This window comes from Xenopus laevis, chromosome 2S (genome assembly GCF_017654675.1).
Source record: "Xenopus laevis strain J_2021 chromosome 2S, Xenopus_laevis_v10.1, whole genome shotgun sequence".
In the NCBI taxonomy this organism is placed as follows: Eukaryota; Metazoa; Chordata; class Amphibia; order Anura; family Pipidae; genus Xenopus; species Xenopus laevis.
Window position 1 is genome coordinate 43,693,565 of NC_054374.1, and position 19,414 is coordinate 43,712,978.

At 38.9% G+C, this 19,414-nt stretch overlaps 1 protein-coding gene across 5 annotated transcripts in view; it reads left to right on the plus strand.

The window, feature by feature from the left end:
- Positions 1 to 19,414, plus strand: part of plxna2.S (plexin A2 S homeolog) — a 207,578-nt gene that overhangs the window by 171,280 nt on the left and 16,884 nt on the right. For all 5 annotated transcript variants that reach the window (XM_018249152.2, XM_018249150.2, XM_018249154.2 and 2 more), the window contains exons 17-24: positions 1,069 to 1,162; positions 2,187 to 2,426; positions 2,690 to 2,833; positions 4,089 to 4,323; positions 6,236 to 6,378; positions 9,004 to 9,272; positions 18,930 to 18,996; positions 19,159 to 19,305. In XM_018249152.2, coding sequence (XP_018104641.1) covers positions 1,069 to 1,162; positions 2,187 to 2,426; positions 2,690 to 2,833; positions 4,089 to 4,323; positions 6,236 to 6,378; positions 9,004 to 9,272; positions 18,930 to 18,996; positions 19,159 to 19,305 — 1,339 coding nt within the window. The remainder of the gene's footprint in view (positions 1 to 1,068; positions 1,163 to 2,186; positions 2,427 to 2,689; positions 2,834 to 4,088; positions 4,324 to 6,235; positions 6,379 to 9,003; positions 9,273 to 18,929; positions 18,997 to 19,158; positions 19,306 to 19,414) is intronic.

Genomic DNA, 19,414 nt, shown 5'->3' on the forward strand with positions numbered 1-19,414 from the left:
AAATCTTAACCAATTAACTTTTATGATACATTCAAATGTGATTTATGGGGAACAAGTACTTTTACTACTTTTGAAAATCCTAGCAACATCAGAAAGTACAATGTTTTATGGCACTGGAGAGAAAATAAATTCCTGGGATAAATGGTTTCAGCACTGAAAAAAAAAAACATTTCACATGACAGCATGCATCATAGTATAATATTCCTGTTTTATGCACATGTAAAATACATGGCCTGAAACTACAAGGTCTTGATCTTTCATTGACTTGTATGTATCTATGTGGTTAAATCACAATAATAGGGCTGTAAAGTATGGCACTACATAGAAGTAATGATATATTCCCCAGTTAAAATTCCGTCGATTTGAAATGTTGGTGTCATTGATTGGAAACCACAATACTATCGAGCTGTAATGGTACCATTTTTTGTTTTGTAATTCAATTGACAAAAATATTTGTAAAGCCTACCAGCCATTCCTAAAAGTCATAACAAATATTACTGAACGGTAACCATTAGTTTGGTGTTTGAATAAAAAATGCTAAGCTTTAATGTAAGAGGGAAACTAAAATAAAAATATCTTATGTTACTTTGTTGGTAGTTTGGGATAAAAACTGCAGTACAACTTGTAAATTTATAGCATTTGGCATTTTTTTGGCTAAATTCTGTATTGTGCAGTCTATCCATATTTTTTCTAAAGATTTATTGTAAAATAAAATGCCTGCTTATAAATATAGTACACTTAATCAACAAAATTCTCTCTGCCTGAGGCACCATTTAAACAAATTGTATTTTCTACAAAACAGGGATTACTGTGCCTGTAAACTTCTGTACAAAACAATGTGCATAATTAGTTGGGCTATAAAAAGATAATAAAATATGTTATAATATTATTGGGCATGCTTTTTTCAGCCTAAGGAAAGGCATTGTTTGTATGCAACCATGCTTTGATAATATGTTTAATATGATGGTTAAAGTGTTAAGTGTAGAGATGGGACGATCCTGTGCAATATAAATGGTCTTTTGTGAGTTGTGTGGTTTTGTAATTGGGTGCTGGTTTTGTAATCCACAGTGGTCACACTTCTCTCACGGTCATTGGCACCAATCTGGACATCATTCAGCAGCCAAGGATCCGAGTGAAATTCAATGGCAAGGAGTCTGTGAATGTATGTAAACTAATTGTCATAAAACATAATATTAGATAGGGATAAGGGTTAGAAGTATGAGAAATTTAAGATTCACTCCTTTTTTATCTTCTCTATAAGGAGATACCTATCCCAAAGACTATTCAGAGCGCACAGATACATTATCAAATGATTTTACTCTAGTTAATGCAATATGTCTAGATTCATAGACTTTTACAAATGAGCGGCAGGTGAATTGTTTTCAATTGCTATCCCTTCATTTGCTATATGTAAATCACATCCTTTTGGCCTTAGTTAGTGGCAATTCATCTAGATTAGAAATCCCCAACCTTTTTTACGAACGAGCCACATTCAAATGTAAAAAGAGTTGGGGTGCAACACAAGCAAAAGAAAAAGTTCATTGGTGGCACTAAAGAAGGGAGCGTTGATTGGCTACTGGTAGCTCCTATGTGGCCTGTCAACCTACAGGAGGTTCTATTTGGCAGTACACTTGTGTTTTTTGCAACTACAACTTGCTTCCAAGCCTGGAATAAAAAATAAGCACCTGCTCTGAGGCAACTGGGAGCAACATCCGAGGGGTTTGTGAGCAACACGTTGCTAACTAGCCATTGGTTTGGGATCATTGATCTAGATCCATGAATCAGGCCTTAGATTGCACTACTGCAGCAATGAATTACCACTGTTCAGCTGCTAAACAGCATCAATAAACTGAGTATTGATTAATAAATTGCCAAGGTTCATACACATTTTTATTTATGCAAAGTGATACACCCAACTGTGTTTATAATTTGCATCCATACATATTTATTGGAAATGCTTTTTTTGTTTGTGTGATTTCACCAGCCATTGTAATTTGCAAGCATAATGTAAAGGCCATTGTTCATTATTATAAGAATTTAGTGGTGTTGGGTTATTGCTCCAGTTATTAATTACATGCAAAGATAGATAGAAGGCAATGTATACATATAAGCGAAGAACTCTGTTTGCAGTGTTGTGAACAATGGATTTACATTTGTATTTGTTTGGATGTTTACCTTTCTAATAGGTGTGTAAAGTAGTAAATGCTACGTGCCTGACATGCTTGGCTCCAGCTTTGACATTGGAGTATCGCCCTGGCTTGGATTCTGTGGAGAGACCAGATGAATTTGGCTTCATCTTTAACAATGTGCAGTCACTCCTTGTCTTCAACAACACCAAGTTTATATACTACCCTAACCCAACCTTTGAGCTTCTCAGCCCTAATGGAGTCCTAGAGCAGAAACCAGGGTCTCCAATCATATTAAAGGTGAGGGGGACAACAATCATCCAGAATGGAAGAGATGCATGTACTGAATGCTGCATCACCATTTTCTGTCCTGTTATCACCTGCTTTAGTTAATATCATGTCTATTGATATTTATATCAATGTACACAAATGCATTATCTAATGTTATATAAAAGTATGGGTAGCAGCTAAAACAATTTATTGTTGCTAACGTGTGAGCACTTCATGAGGAAACTGTTAATTTGTTAAATTACTCTTACCAAATTATTTTTATTTCTTTGCAGGGGAGGAATCTGTGTCCTCCTGCAACAGGGGGAGCCAAGCTGAGTTATACTGTGCTGATTGGTAAAACGTCATGTTTTGTTACTGTATCTGAGACTCAACTACTTTGTGAGTCTCCAAATCTCACTGGACAGCATAAAGTAACAGTAAGTCCTTTATTGTTATGTGCTCTATTGTTTCGAGCATCATAAGGTGATTATTTTGAATAAAGAATTTATGGGTTGATTAAAGGAGAAGGAAAGGTTAAAACTAAGTAAGCCTTATCAGAAAGGTCCATCTAAATATACCAGTAAACCCCAAAAGTAGTGCTGCTCTGAGTCCCCTGTCAAAAGAAACACTGCATTTCTTTCATTATATTGTGTACACATGGGCTTCTGTATCAGACTTCCTGCCATCAGCTTAAACCTCATTGCCCTGGGCAAGAGCATGCTCAGTTTGCTCCTCTTCCCCCGCCCCCTCCCTTCTCTGCTGTAATCTGAGCCCAGAGCAGGGAGAGACTCAGGCAGGAAGTGATGTCACACCATGTTAATACTGCAGCTCCTATCCTAACCAAACAGAGAGTTTCTAGAGCTTTTTACTCAGGTATGGCAAAACATTCTACAGAATAAATATAGCATTCTAGCTTGCACTATTGCAGCTAATCTATTGGCAATAAAATGTCTCCGTAGCTTTCCTTCTCCTTTAAAGGGACCCTGTCATCGGAAACATTTTTTTCAACAAAACGCATCAGTTAATAGTGCTACTCCAGCAGAATTCTGCACTGAAATCCATTTCTCAAAAGAGCAAACAGATTTTTTTATATTCAATTTTGAAATCTGACATGGGGCTAGACATTTTGTCAATTTCCCAGCTGCCCCTGGTCATGTGACTTGTGCCTGCACTTTAGGAGAGAAATGCTTTCTGTCAGGCTGCTGTTTTTCCTTCTCAATGTAACTGAATGTGTCTCAGTGAGACATGGGTTTTTACTATTGAGTGTTGTTCTTAGATCTACCAGGCAGCTGTTATCTTGTGTTAGGGAGCTGATATCTTGTTACCTTCCCATTGTTCTTTTGTTTGGCTGCTGGGGGGGAAAGGGAGGGGGTGATATCACTCCAACTTGCAGTACAGCAGTAAAGAGTGATTGAAGTTTATCAGAGCACAAGTCACATGACATGGGGCAGCTGGGAAATTGACAATATGTCTAGCCCCATGTCAGATTTCAGAATTGAATATAAAAAAAATCTCTTTTCTCTTTTGAAAAATGGATTTCAGTGCAGCAATCTGCTGGAGCATCACTATTAACTGATTCATTTGACAGTATCCCTTTAAGTAAAATGAAAAAGAGGGCATTTCTGTAAGCCATGGCTGTAGACTCCATTGACAATTTACACATTTTTCCTACATTTTTCCTTGTTGTTTTAGGTTTATGTTGGTGGCATGGTGTTCTCTCCAGGTTCTATCAATGTGATACCCGACAGCCTCCTAACACTCCCAGCCATTGTCAGTATAGCTGCTGGAGGAAGTCTTCTCCTTATCATTGTCATCATTGTGCTTATCGCTTACAAACGCAAGTCTAGAGAGAATGACCTCACTTTAAAGAGGTTGCAAATGCAGATGGACAACTTGGAGTCACGAGTGGCCTTGGAGTGCAAAGAGGGTAAGCACTGGGTTTTTGTATATAGAGTACAGTGATCCCAAACCAGTGTCTCACAAGCAACGTGTTTCTGGCTAACCCCTTGGATTTTGCTCTCAGTTGCCTCAAAGCAGGCTTAGTTTTAAATTCCAGGCTCAGAGGCAAGTTTTTGTTGCATAAAATGATTTGGCACTACCAGGGACTTTTCTCATGCTCGTGTTGCTCCCCAACTCCTTTTCCATTTGAATGTGGCTCATGGGTAAAAAATAGCTAACTGAAGTCTGGGCAAAAAAAAATATTATTCAATAGAATAATATTATAGTGCCTCCTTATAGTGCCTCCTTATAGTGCCTCCTAATGATTGCAGTCCCTGTTGTTCCAAATATTCCAAGTTCTGCATGTGCCCTTATTGTAAAAGTACCCACTCTTACCTGGACTTCTGAGTATTGATCTAGGAGTTAAGGACACCAGAACTAGTGAAGCTGTAATATCCGCTAAAACTAGGTTACAGTAACCAAATAGTATCGTGTATAATAGTATTGTGTCTCTAAATTAATGAAATCAGAGAACATTTCCAGTTGGGCTGCATCCTACTCCTAAACAGGACATGGTTCAAAGTCTGAAGTATCTACTAAATTAATGAATTATTAATTTTAATTGCATGGCTAAATGTATAAATTGAAGAAAAGGCAGCAATGAAAAGCAGGATCCACTAAATGTAACTTCAGAGATTTTCCAGTTTTTTCCACAGTTCATTTATGTGCATTTGTTCAGATGTGACACAAATGGGCATTAAATCAAATCTCCGTAAGTAAAACATGGAATTTATGGAGTTTTGATTAGATTATTCTAGGTTTACATGCAATCAGGTGCAAGGGGAAAGCAGGCAACAAATTGGAGTTTCATCAGCATCTGAAAGATTAAATCAAGATTGGTGTCAGATGCTAGTAGATATTCTTTGGCTTACCAAATCTTTAAATAATAAAAGCTAATTTTAACTTACAGGAAAAAGGGGTTATGAAAGTTACTTATGAATATGTTGCACCAGTCTTCCATCTTATCATCCTATCCTATGAGATGCAGTAGGAAATGTACTAGTTCTATGTAAAGGATAATAACAATAATAATATTAACCATTGTGATGTTCTCCAGAATAAAATGAATGTCCATGTGCAGGAAACCAGGTTACTACTCCAGAAAAATTAACTAAGATTTATTGAAGAAAATTCCTATTTTTTCTGCACAGGGGGGCATAATTTGCTCTGTTGCATAGTCATCCTCTTTGCAAGACTGTGATCCAGGGAACAGAATTAAGTCAAGTTTTCAATATCATATAATTATGCATATGCTGATATAATTTCTAAGTGTTGTACAAGGCCCAAACCTCTCTTTTATCCAAAAAAAGTAAGCTTTCTTGTGCTGATACAGTTGCAGCTGTAATGTTAGCCCATGAATAAATAATATGTTACTCTGACTGGAGAAACCACCAGGTTCTTACAGAGGAGGTTTGTGAGGAATTAACACATTAATGTTAGTACAAGGAGAAATGGATGATAGATTGGATATTATGCACATTCTTCATTTAGTGAGGGACAGATAAATTTTGGTCAATGGCATACGCAAAGATCTTGGGCATTCTGCCAGCCGGGATTTCCTTGATAGAAACAGTGCTAAAAATGTCTGAAATAACCCTATATTGCCTGCTATAAGGTTTGCTTGAAGTCACCAAAGTTGACAATGGACATCATTTAAATAGATCAGCAATCATTGATGTCCTCTTTAACTTTTTAGTCCCCTAAAATTACTGCAGATTTGTATTTTTTTTTAGGAATTAATGATGATTTGTACCATACCCTGATAATAGCTGGATTGCCCATTCTCCTATTTCCATATCTGTCACACATTAATATTGTTTTTTCTGTTCTTTTGCCCACAGCTTTTGCTGAGCTCCAAACTGACATAAATGAACTGACAAGTGATTTGGATCGCTCGGGTATACCGTACCTGGATTATCGAACATATGCCATGAGGGTGCTCTTTCCTGGGATAGAGGATCATCCAGTGCTTCAAGAGCTAGAGGTATGTACAGCATAAATTATCCATGGAGAATATGGAAATATGGAGTTGGGGCTGCACTTCATTAGCAGTTTGCCATTGAACTATTGGTTTCCATGGAAGATAATGTGCTGTATTGTTAACAAGTGAGTGATGTGTCTTTCCCAGCTACTGGTTTTATATCCAAACTGTTTTTGCACATTGTGATACTGACACCCTACTTGAACTCAATATCCTGATGGTTATCAAACCACTGGGATCCCTCTACTACAATCAATATCGCCTGGGAGAGAGAGCTCCAATCTGCCACTCCCATGATGGATCTCAGTGCTGCTCTGTCAAGCTCAACCTGTCTATCTTACACTCCTAGAATGGATTTTTAACAGGATCTACACCTACTACTACCTACATGCCTCATTCACAGGGTCCCTGTTCCCTGACTTCACTAAGAGTTCCCCTCCCTTGGGCCACCCTTCTTCACTGGGGCCTTGTTGTCCTAAGCTCCCCAGCAGACACCCACCTTGTTCAGCAGGTGGAAGCCAAAGAGGAGGCACAACCTGCTCCCACTATACAGTATTAGACCATCACAGGATGTAGTCATAACCATTCTGGGTCAATAAATAGTATTATCCCACCCAAGTATCCAGGTTACAGGCAACAGGACTTCCTATAGAAAATAAAGGCAAATAATACCAGTGGGGGATTCCTAAGCCAGTAGGAGATTTAACTCTCTGGGTCCCTATGTGTAGTATACACATAAATATCTTATATATATTTTATGGAAATGTGGTATAAGGAGAATTACTGGGTCCAAGACTTAAATCTGTTTAGGCCCCACTGTGTTCCTTAGTCTTGTGAAAGATAAGCTGCTTTGTACACATATTATAAAATCTTGCATGAATCGCAGCCTCCACTGGGCCCTCTATATCCCCCCCCCACAACTGCGTCTGCGTTCACGATTAATATCCCCCTGCGTGGTAGTATTTTATCTCAATAGAGCCGTCTGAAATATATTCAGACTCCACAAATCGCTGTAGCAAAGGTAACATTTCTAGGCGACAGAGAAAAGACCCCCCTTTCAAAATAATCGCTCCATAATATATCATGTTGGTTGGAAAATGCTGTGTATTCAGCTCCAAACAACAAAAGACACATAGAGGACACACCATTAGCAGCACTCACAGCACTCATTTTCTAATCAGTTTATCTCCTTTAAAGCAACGAGGAGGAGATGGGGAAGCTAAATCCGCTAATACCAATAATACTACACAGTATATTCTTTGCATTAGTTCCGGTCATTCACACAAGAGTTAGAATGTTTCCGCCATAGCTTCTCATGCTTCTCCAGCATGCTGTTTGCTGTTAATGCCCTGTCTCCAAACAGCTGTGGGTCACTGGGCAACAGTGGTGTACTACAGCCAAGCTGGGAGAGCAGAGACGTTGCTAATAAAATCTAGGGAATGTGCTTATACTAAATCTAAGCCTGGGAGGAGAGAGAGGTAAGATGGGGCCAGTCTGCTATGCACGTGGGAGAGGTGAGATGAGAGCAGAGTTGAGGCACATAATACCTGTACCTCTGTATAATAAGAAAGAAGAAAAAGAGGCTTTTCTGTTCCTGTTTGGCTTATGAAGAGCAATTTACTGTGATGATGACAACAATGCACAGTATGTGCTGCAAATTGTTCTAGCAATACTGCAAATATCTCAGCCTTATCTTCCTTTTCTGCTGTGGGAAACTGGGACTTGTTTTCAATTCTGATCCCCCATATATCTGAGGCTTGTAGGATAATGGTATCAAGAATGACTTGACATTGTCTAAACACCCATCTTGTATATGCATTCATTTATTTCCCGTGTCAAAGATCTCAGAATATGCTCCAGCGTGGTACTTTTTTGGGAGAATGATAATAAAGGACCCAAAATAGACAAAAGATAAAACCAGGCAAATTTACAGAAGAACAACCCAGCTGTGGTGTTGGGAAGGAAATGAATTCCAAAGCTGCATATGGCATATTGGGTTTATGCCTAACAGAACAGCTTTACGATAATATAATCTGTGGTTTATAATGATAGCAAGGTGGGATGGAATGTGTGGCTTTCATATCTCCCATCTGGCTCTTTCGTCTCCAGCAGTGAGGTCAGTGGGACAGGGAGAGAGGTTAATGTAGTGAGAGAAGAGATATAGCAATGCTGAAGGAATATGTGGCTTTGTTAACGCATAGAATTTTTAGGCATTAGGTTGTTCTGGGATGTGTTCAGGAGAGGTCAGGAGGGAGGACTGTATTGCCATTGGCTAAGCAGAGATTTTCATGCAGTCGTACAGATAAATATATAGGCAAAGCATTATGTGCATTATGAGCACATAATGTATAGGAAAGATACATAGATATCCACTTTTCAAACAGTAATGAAGGGTATTTGCTCTGCAGTGTCCTATAAATGCTTATTTACTATTGTGATATAATGAAACGTTCAAGCTATGAATATTGTGGCCTACATGTATTGAAATATTCTATCATGACTATTATGGGTGCATCTTTAGTGATGATATTCAGCTAAACAGACCTATTTATTGTACTAGCGGTTGTGTATCTATTCTATTATAGCACACAGCTCAAAATAAATATTTACACTTGTGCTTCCCTATAGGTTCAGGGTAACAGGCAGCAGTGTGTAGAGAAAGCCTTGAAGTTATTCGCTCAGCTAATCAACAATAAGGTGTTCTTGCTGACATTCATCCGCACTCTAGAGCTTCAGCGCAGTTTCTCGATGCGTGACCGGGGGAACGTGGCATCCCTCATTATGACGGCTCTGCAGGGAAAGCTGGAATATGCCACAGATGTCCTTAAGCAGCTGCTCTCTGACCTTATTGAAAAAAATCTGGAGAACAAAAACCATCCCAAACTGCTCCTGCGCAGGTGAGTTATCAAGTGACTGTGTAGAGCGGAGCTAATATTGTATTCAGTATTTCTTTCAGCCACTTCCTTTGACTTTTGCATCTTCCTTCAGTTGTGTTAATGACTTGTGCCTCATTTTTTACTCCTTAGCCTAGGAACCCAGGGATTTAAGGCAGAGACTAAGCATATTGTCATGCTGTAGTGCTACATTAAGCATGGTTAGGAATAAGGATGATAGATTTGATAGGAGACACCTTGACCTTACTTGTACTGGGCTATTAATGTATAATGTGCGGAGAGAGGAAAAAAAACCCCACCATTCACCTGGTATGTGTCAATGCAATTTCAGGCTTTAGATTGATTATTCCCCAGTGAATTGTATTACCTGGTAAGAACCATACAGACGTCTATTGTATTGGGGGCGGTCATATATTGTAATTAATTATGATAAAACAATAACAAAGCCACACAGTCTGGACAAGGCAATCAAAAACTGCAATACATATACTGACACATAGGGGCACATTTAATAAGATTGAGTGAAGGATTAGAATAATAAAAAAATCGAATTTCGAAGTATTTTTTTGGGTACTTCGACCATCGAATGGGTCAAATTCGATCGAATCGAATGATTTGAAGTAAAAATCGTTTGACTATTCGACCATTCGATAGTCGAAGTACTGCCTCTTTAAAAAATACTTCGACTACATACTTGGGCACTTTAAACCTACCGAGGTTTAATGTTAGCCTATGGGGAAATTCCCCAGGACTTTTCTAAAATTTTTTTGATCAAATAGAAATCATTTGATTCGAAGGTTTTTATCGTTCGATCGACCGATTTTTACTTCTATCGTTCGATCGAAGCATTTGTGCTAAATCCTTCGAATTCGATATTCAAATTCTAAGGATTTAACTTCGTGGGTCGAACTCGAGGGTTTATTAACCGTCGAAATTCGACCCTTGATAAATGTGCCTCATATAGTTGGTGTCTTTTTACTGAAATAAAATACATGGATAAATGGAAACCTTGTTAAAAATAAAGTGAATTGTTTTGGGGTCACTTTGGCAAAAAAAGAAAAACAAAACCACATTTACTATTTCTTAATGTAGTCTTTCAGCCACTCAGTGCCATCTGCTTTCCCCTATTCTGTTGCTTTCACCCTGCACTGCTATTTTACCTTGTAGGGCCCCTAAATGACTCCCTGATTTCATATGAATGCCATTTCTCTGTGTGACCTTTCAATAGCTGAAATGACACCTAGGTTGCATACTTTTCCGGAGTTCAGTAAATGCACTTTAGGAATTTGCGATTTAATGTGGAGACTTTGTATAAGAGGCAGCAGCGTCATTCCTATTTTCATGTGTGCGCTATTAAGTCCATATGCGTATGGAAACAGGCAGGCAGTAGAATTTAAAGTAATTTCCCCCCCCCCATTCAGCAGATGTAATTTACCTAATAGCAAGTCTAGCACCCATTAAATCTTTGAAGTTATATGGTTGTCAGCCTAAAAATGTTCACGTAATTATGGACATTTTTTCCAACATCATTTAATCGGCAAGAAGACACTGGAGAGGCTCAGAGAACCTCACTCATGGTCTATCAATTTCACAATAATGCACAGCACAGATCTGTCTTCTCTGGAAATATGCAAAATGTTATCTGCTAGTGATTTTCCTCAGCCCAGTGATCCAAAATAGAGATATCTTGAGAAAACGGCTTGAGTTTTGCTTTGCTTAAAACAAAGAATTTCTAAACAACCCAATTGTGCTGAATCTGATTAAGGAACATTGCAACCAACTGGGTCTCTGTGTCGTACCCTCCAGAATTCCTGATTAAATGATCCCTGAAGCCCAACTTTGGTTCGGCCCCCATTGTTCCATAGTGCTACAGCCCTTTTAGCAAAACTGAGCCAAATACATAAATATTGAGTTGGGGGGACACATTTATCAAGGGTCGAATTTCGAATTCATGTGAGTTTTTTAAAACTCCCATAAACTTCCATAAATTGGAATTCGACCAATTGAAATTTATTATTTGAATCTAATTTTTTCAACTCGGATGAATTTAATCGAATCGAATTCGATTCGAATTACAAACTCGATTCAAGTTTTTTTTTATCTGAAAAAAACTCAAATGTCAGGAAGGCAGCAGACATTACCAAATTGATCCTTGGACCTCTCACATTGACTAATACAGCAATTTGGCAGGTATAAGGTGGCGAATAGTCTCATTGGAGTTCTTAAAGGGCCAGAGTATGATAAAGTTTGGATAATTCACAATTCAAATTTGAGAGTTTTGACCAAAAAAAAAAAAAAATTCGAAAATTCACTTCGACCCTTAATAAATCTGCTCCTAAGCGAGATTGTTTTGTGCTGACATTTTCCAATATTTCCTTTTACAGTAGAAATGGTTTAAGGCATTTAAAAGCCACATTGTGAGTGTTGGGTAAAAAAAATGACCTTGGCAAAATATTCCCTTTAATTCAGTGGATTCAAACTGAATAGGCAAGTTTGGGTGATGTTTGGGGAGAAGGCATTTTTGCTGCCTCTTAGATGCTTCTAGAAGCCCAGCTTGAAGATAAATTAGATAATTTTGAAAATACAAACTGAGCATTGTAATGATTCTGTCTTATGTGTTGCACCTTTTGAGTGGGTTAGATGAGCACACAGCCCCCATACCTTGGAATGAATAGCCCCATGCCTCTCAGACTGTTGTTCCTTACAAAGGTCGTTCAAATGGCCATGTGATATTTAAGGATATTCAGTGTCCAAGAAATATAGGCAATATGTGTTAATGAAAACCACTTGTAGTGTCCCACTTTTTATACAGACATTCATTTAACATCCTCATCGGAAAACCTGCAGCTTTTTGCATTTTTAAGATGCCTGTGCACAAGTGCCTTATTTAAGGGAAGCACATTTAATGGCAGTGCCTTGACACTAGATGGACAGCATGTAACCTATCACCCCATTACCAGACTCCAGTATCAGTCTAGTCATTGCAAACACATTCCTCTGTCAGTTGAGCTGTCACTGGTTTTCCTGGCTGTACCGCGCCTGTGTGACTAAGTGACAGGCCGCTGATGTAGTGTCTCTGCTGAAAGTATGAGTCAGCTGCTGGAGATCACATCCTGACTTAGCAGCAGCAAATATGTTAGAAGGGGATTTTTTTTGCAGCCAAGAGCTCACCCTGCTGGGGAATAGAGAGTGCTGTGTATATGGGAATGTTCCACTGTGCAATCAGCATCTGAGATTCTTCTTCATGTTATATTGCTAGCACATCTTCTATAAGCTCTAGGGAATAAAGAAGTTGATGATGCATATAAGAACCAAACAATATCTGCTCTGAGATTCACAGTGTGGCCGTATTAGGGAGCTATATGTATATGGAGAAAAAAAAGAACTCAAGCCCAAAATGAAGGCAGTTTGAGAGGGTTGTCTTATGCTTACCATTATAGATGGGAGGGGGTCAAAGTTTGCGGCCCTGAAACAGCAACTATGGTCCTGGACCAACACTTTTGCTTTCACAGTTTAGAGCCCCTTGACCAAAGATGTGAATATAAACCTAAAAATGTAAAAACAATGAGGCCAAGACTTAAAGGGTTGATCAGAATGCAAAGCACACGTGAGCAAATGTGAGTGCTCTTTTAAGCTTCAGGTAGGAAGAGGACTAAGTTAAACTTAAAACAATAAACGTAATATCCCCAAAGTAATTAAAGGGTACCCTTTTTGGTTATTTTTATAAACACTTTAACCTAATCTTTTATAATCTCATTAATTAAACCACCCCACCCAGCAATGTTGTGAAAAAAAGCTTCTAGGGTTACCCTCTTTAATTTTGTTGGCTAATTGTAATTGCCCCGCCTTTGCTCTTCTGCCCTCTACACACAGTAGTATGAAGCAGCCTCTGCTCCTCCGTAAACCAACTGGGATATTTATTTTGCTCTCCAACAGGAAATTGCTGCAGATTGCGGTGCATTCGCTAACACTGAAACTGTCCCACAAGACACAATAATGGAATCCTTGCTAATTTCCCTTGGGGATTGAGGGAGAAGGAAGGGGGAGGCTACAGTTTCACTGCTAGCTATTAATATTAGTTCATCGCTCTTACTGAGCAAGCCAAAAATAGGTAGCAAATGGTTATTAACTCCATTGCTTCTTGTTTTCCTTGTAACTGAAAGAGAAAATTATATTACTGGCAGATTTATGAATTGATTTGGGAAGAAGGGTATAATGTATGCACCAGGGGAAAACAGGTAGTGAGACTATCTGATAGTGGGGACCATTAAAGGTCCTGGGAGTGAGATGTACAGAAGAAATAGTTTCCCTCAGTCCTAGCATAAAAAGAGGCAAAGCCATTGCAAATGATTTAGTGTGACCCCTTCACATCCCTTGATGAATACCTGGCAAACCAGATGCCCTCTAGCTGCTTTGAATCAACTCCCAGTAGCAGCTGATAATGCTGGGAGTTGTAGGGCCATAGGTAAGAGTTCCCTGCCTTAATGTCTGACTGGTCTCTCTGAAATGGCTCACAGTTGGTTCTCTAAGCTGATGTATCCCATGGGTTTAGACAAATCTGTTGTATTGTCAAAAGTCCCATTGCTGTCCTCAGCAAAATCTGCTGCACTGTTAATAAAAGGTATCTACACTGAAGCAGCAACACAATCTATCATGGGAATGAAAAGGACATTTAACCCTTTCTGTACAAAGCAGAGTTAGAACACATCGCAGCCAAGGCTCAAACACGGCCACTCTCCCGAGGCTTCACTGCGTGTACACATCCATTATTTTTGGGAACGGTAAATATTAATGCGGAGCAAGAAAGATCAGCCGTGGCCTGAGGGAGAATACACAGCGCAGAAGAAGGAGAGTGAGATAGAATAAAAATCTCCAGCCATATTCCTGCAATTTAATTACATGCTTGGTTGTTTCAAAATGAAATTTGTTTGGTGACGGGATATAGAGGCAGTCAGATTTCTTATACAAGGTGGGGGGGGCGGTCTTTTGGGGCCAGAAAAGAGCTAGAGGGGTATCTGGGATGCTGGTGTGCGTGATTAGGGTATAAAAGCAGCAGTGGGTTACAGGAGGGCCAGCTTCATACACAGCATTTTGATTAAAAGGATACAATCAATGTGGTTTTCTGCGACAAGAGTAACATCACAAAAGTCACTAGTTATTGTCCATTTTGTCTTTTCCCAAAACCAGATCCCCCCCTTTTCCTCAGTGCTATAACTACTGTAGGTTTATTCAGTGGAACTGTACATTGCATCTTTGCACCACATTATTTCTTTTCTTCTGCCTTCTTTATTTATGCCCCTGCTTTGTTACATAACCTTGTCTTCCCTGAAAGAAGGGTACTCCTGCTTAATAAAAGCGCATTTTGTATTAACTCGCTCCTGTCTAATTGTACCCTTTTGTAAAGACCTTTCTGCACTGCAGGTTAGAGTTCTTCAAGCACAATCAATGCATCAATGTGATGAATGACTTTATTAAATCAATACTGTAGTCTGGGAACTTTATTACTGAAATCGTATCAATATGCTGCAGTGCATGTTGGCGATACATGCTGGAAAACACAGGACTGTTCTTCTGGCACCAGTAGTTACAGCAGGGCAAGCAGCAGGGGCCACAGTAGTAGAGAACGCAGTAGATCCCTAATTGATGGCCAATTTATATATGTTGATTTTCAAGGTTTTTGGGTGTTTTCTCCAAATGTTGTTCTACTAAAACTTACAGCGACTTCAGGAAACCGACCATAATATCACGTTTATTACGATACAGGTTTTCTAAGGGCATAGCATTTATGACTATGGTGAGATTTGGCAGATGATACAGATGAAATAGTTAATCAGCAAACCAATATAAAATCCAGTCCCTCTTTTACAGAGGCTGAATGCTCTGTGGGGCGTTTTCCCTTTTATTAAGACCAGAAAAGAAATGTAATAATTACGACCGCTGTGCTGGGAATAAAAAAAAATAGGGGAGGGGGAGAGATTTGCTGAAATAATCTTTGAGGTTTTGAAATTCACGCAGCTCTGAAAAAAATTATAGGAGCCTTTTGAAAGCCAGATTTGTCTTTTCTTTTGTGAAGTTTAACATGAAGTGTGCCCAGCTTGCACCGGATTAATAACATGAGAAGCGTTCCAAACAAACCTTATTGTAAATACTGGGAAGCTTTGATTTCTCTGCTGATGTAGTCTTCAGTCCCTGTCATCTGATAGAGACTGTCATTTTGTCTGCCTGTCAAAAGGAATGGGTCTCAGAACAGATGACCCACTTGCACAAAGAATATCTGCTGTCAGGTTTGTAGCAAAATGTTCTTCCCTTTGCAAAACATCACTTTCCATCTGATTTATGGGCATTCGTTAGGGAGCTCTTTTTGCACTCTTGCACAAGAACAGCACCCTCAGGTTCACATTGGGAAAAAGGGGGGAATGCTCAAAAAGAAGTCCCCATCCTATGGTACTCTGAAGAAGACAGAAGAACATCTTTTTCCTACTTGCTAACAGTTATTTTCATGTCCTAGTTTGTTTCTGTCTCCTTATCTCTTTTCAAAGCCCGCCTGTCAAATGTAGTTATCTTTTACATTCCTCATACAATACACCTACTTGGGGGCATAACCAACATGGGGTGTGACCTTATGCCATGAAAGTCTGTCCCAAAATGCCATAGGAGTTAATGTAGACCACATTGCATAGAGTTGTTAATAGACAACGCAAAGAATGAATAGCTAAAGGGATTCTGTCATGATTTTTATTATGTAGTTTTATTACTGTTTACACTGCAAATAATTCATTCTACAATATAAAATGTAATTCCTGAACCAGCAAGTATATTTTTTTTAGTTGTAATATTGGTGTGTTGGCGCCATCTCAGGTCATTTTGCCTGGTCATGTGCTCTCAGAAAGAGCCAGCACTTTAGGATGGAATTGCTTTCTGGCAGGCTGTTGTTTCTCCTACTCAATGTAACTGAATGTGTCAGAACTGGACCTGGATTTTACTATTGAGTGCTGTTCTTAGATCTACCAGGCAGCTGTTATCTTGTGAGCTGCTATCTGGCTGCTGGGGGGGAAAGGAAGATATCTATAGTTGCGCTTGGTTTTCCGAAGTCATCCGAAGTTGCCTCATGAGAAAACTTCAGGCAAGTTCAGAAAACTAAGCTCTCCAAGGGCCATCCCGACAGGGATTCTAGCCGGCAGGAGGCAGTTTGGGGAGATTAGTCGTCCAGAAGAAGAGGCGATTTATTGCCGGGCGACTAAATCTCCCTGAAATTGAGTGTATGTCTCTGCCCTAAAGAGTGACTAAAGTTTAAGCACAATTTGCATGACTTGGGGTAGCTGGGAAACTGAAAATATGTCTAGCCCCATGTCAGATTTCAAAATTAAATATAAAAAAAAATCGGTTTGCTCCTTTGAGAAATGGATTTCAGTTCATAATTCTGCTGGATGCATTTGTAATTTTTTTTTCCCCGTGACAGTATCCCTTTAAGCCAGGTTTAGGGTGCCTTTTGCTACCACCCATTTAACAAATAAAAAGTTACACATGATCTGCTCCTTAATATGGAATCATCCCCTCTACCCTCCATCTCAATAATACAGCATAGCTGGTTACTCGTTCTTGTTTGATTCTTCTTCTTATTTGATTTGTTTAAGAGCACACACTTCTACCTAGCAGCTATGTGAGTCAGTTTCCAAGCAGTAAATCAGCTCCAATACAATACATCAAAGGCTTCTGCAGGTCTGAACAGAAAAAAGCTAATCAATTAATATAGAGTACTTTGTTTAAATGTAAAAACACAATACAAGTCCATTAATGGCTCTTCAGTTTGCGAAACCTCTGCATCCTTAATTATCATCAGAAAAGCTTTCGTTGACATGAGGTACATTCTTTCAGTTTGCTATAGCTTCCCTTTAAAAGCGCCATAGTCTATCCAAACTGTATCATGGGTTTAATTAACTTAATATAATAGCGAGTGTCATATTTAATATTTTATTCTGATCTCTGGAACTGCTGTACTAGGCTTTTTTTTTCTCTATGGGAAAGGGAAAGATGCTGGCTTCCTCAAGTTGTGTATTATGTAATGCACTCATGCAAAAAGGATACGTACTCTCTGGGGCATTAGCTTAAAGGAAAACTATACCCCCCAAACAATGTTGGTCTCTATTAAAAGATACTGAGTAAAACAGCTCATGTGTAAAACCCTGCTTCATGTAAATGAACCATTATCATAATAATATACTTTTTTAGTAGTATGTGCCATTGGGTAATCATAAATAGAAAATTGCCATTTTAAAAAATAAGGGCCGCCCCCTGAGATCGTAAGATTCACTGTGCACACATACAAACCACATGTAAGGTCACATGAGCCAATTAACAGACAGAGTTCTGCCTTTTGCTTCCTCACTTCTTCCTGTTACAGTTAGTGTTGTAGTATTTCTGGTCAGGTGATCTCTGAGGCAGCACAGATAGAGTCACGAAATGGTGGTTCAAGGCAAGAGATGTAAAAGGGCAATATTTATGTAAATATATATTCCAGTTTGGTAAGATTCTTTAATATGTCATTCAATTTGATATAAACTATCTGTTGCTTAAGCATTCATTTTGGGGGTATAGTTTTCCTTTAATTGACTTATAAATCATTCATGGCCAAAATTAACTTGAAAAAGAGTAAAACAAAAAATCTACTTGGCTTGAGCTTTTTTGGTAAAGGCAAGTGAGAAAGGCCTAATTACTGCATTGATCTACCTCCTTTGTTGTCTAACTCTAGACTTTAGAAAGTCAGAAGCAGCTCCCTGATAACCCTAGTTTCAATACCCCTAACCCAGTTTGTTATAACAAATATTTAGATTTACTGAAGGCCAGAGCCACCTTGGTCATCCTATTAGATTTCTATTGCCCATGACAGGTAATCATGGGACATTATATATATATATATAATGGATTAGCCTGTACAGTCATAGGTGTGATATTGTACAGTTTGGTGAAACATGGTAGAGGCCAATTTGCACTTCGACAGATGAGTGGTCATGCTGTTGCGTCAGATTGCATTATCGAGCCATGCATTTCCTATTAGACGATGACCCAATACCAACTTAATGGGGTAACTGGATACATTATTTTATGGGGCCTGTTTTATCCTGGTGCATTCATTAGGGGAACCCATGTACAAATTTCTTGTATCAAAATTTGAATTTCAAAGACCAAATTATACAGAGGATCCTAGGCCTAGTATCATATATAGTGGCATCTCGTCCTTCATTGAATGGGGCTGTGCAATCAAAGTATAGTTATCTCTGTTACTCTGCCCCTTGTTGTGTTCACTATTAATTCTAATAAATGGGTCTGTGACCCTATCTACCCTTATGTGTTTGCACCTAACAATATTGTGCTTTCTAGTTCTATGAACAAATCAATTCTACTGTCTATGAAATGAGCACTTGCATGTTTGACCTTCCTACAAATCTATAATTCCTCATGTGCTCTAGGTTAATTCTTGCACTGTTTTCTGTCACTTTTCACAGATATAGTAGGGCAGTGTGTTATGCCAGAATGGGCTGGCAAAAAAGAAAAAAACAATACAGGTTTTCTAGCTTAAATGTACTGTTTTAACAGTTGCAATGCTGACAAAGTTTGTGACAGATATTTTAATATCCTTGTTTTTTTATCTTTGCTTTACAGGACAGAGTCTGTAGCAGAGAAGATGCTCACAAACTGGTTTGCTTTCCTTCTGCACAAGTTCCTCAAGGTAAGATAGTACTTTCTATGGGGCAACAAATTAATACCTAGGCAGTAATGGCAACCAATAGCACACTATACTCTTGATTAGGAAATCTAGGAGCCCTGGGATTATATAAAAAGTAACCATAGCCTTTTCTTGTAGTGACAATATTTGGCTATGTTTTCTTAGGAGTGTGCCGGAGAGCCCCTGTTCATGTTGCACTGTGCCATCAAGCAGCAGATGGAGAAAGGTCCCATTGATTCCATTACAGGGGAGGCCCGCTACTCACTAAGTGAAGATAAGCTGATCCGCCAACAGATTGAGTACAAAACACTGGTAAGTACAGCTCTTAGTTCCAAAAGTCCTGCAGGTGGTAAATGTGCCATTCACCCTTTAGTGGTGCATATTTAGCCTTCCATTTATAAAACACTCATCTCAAAGAAAC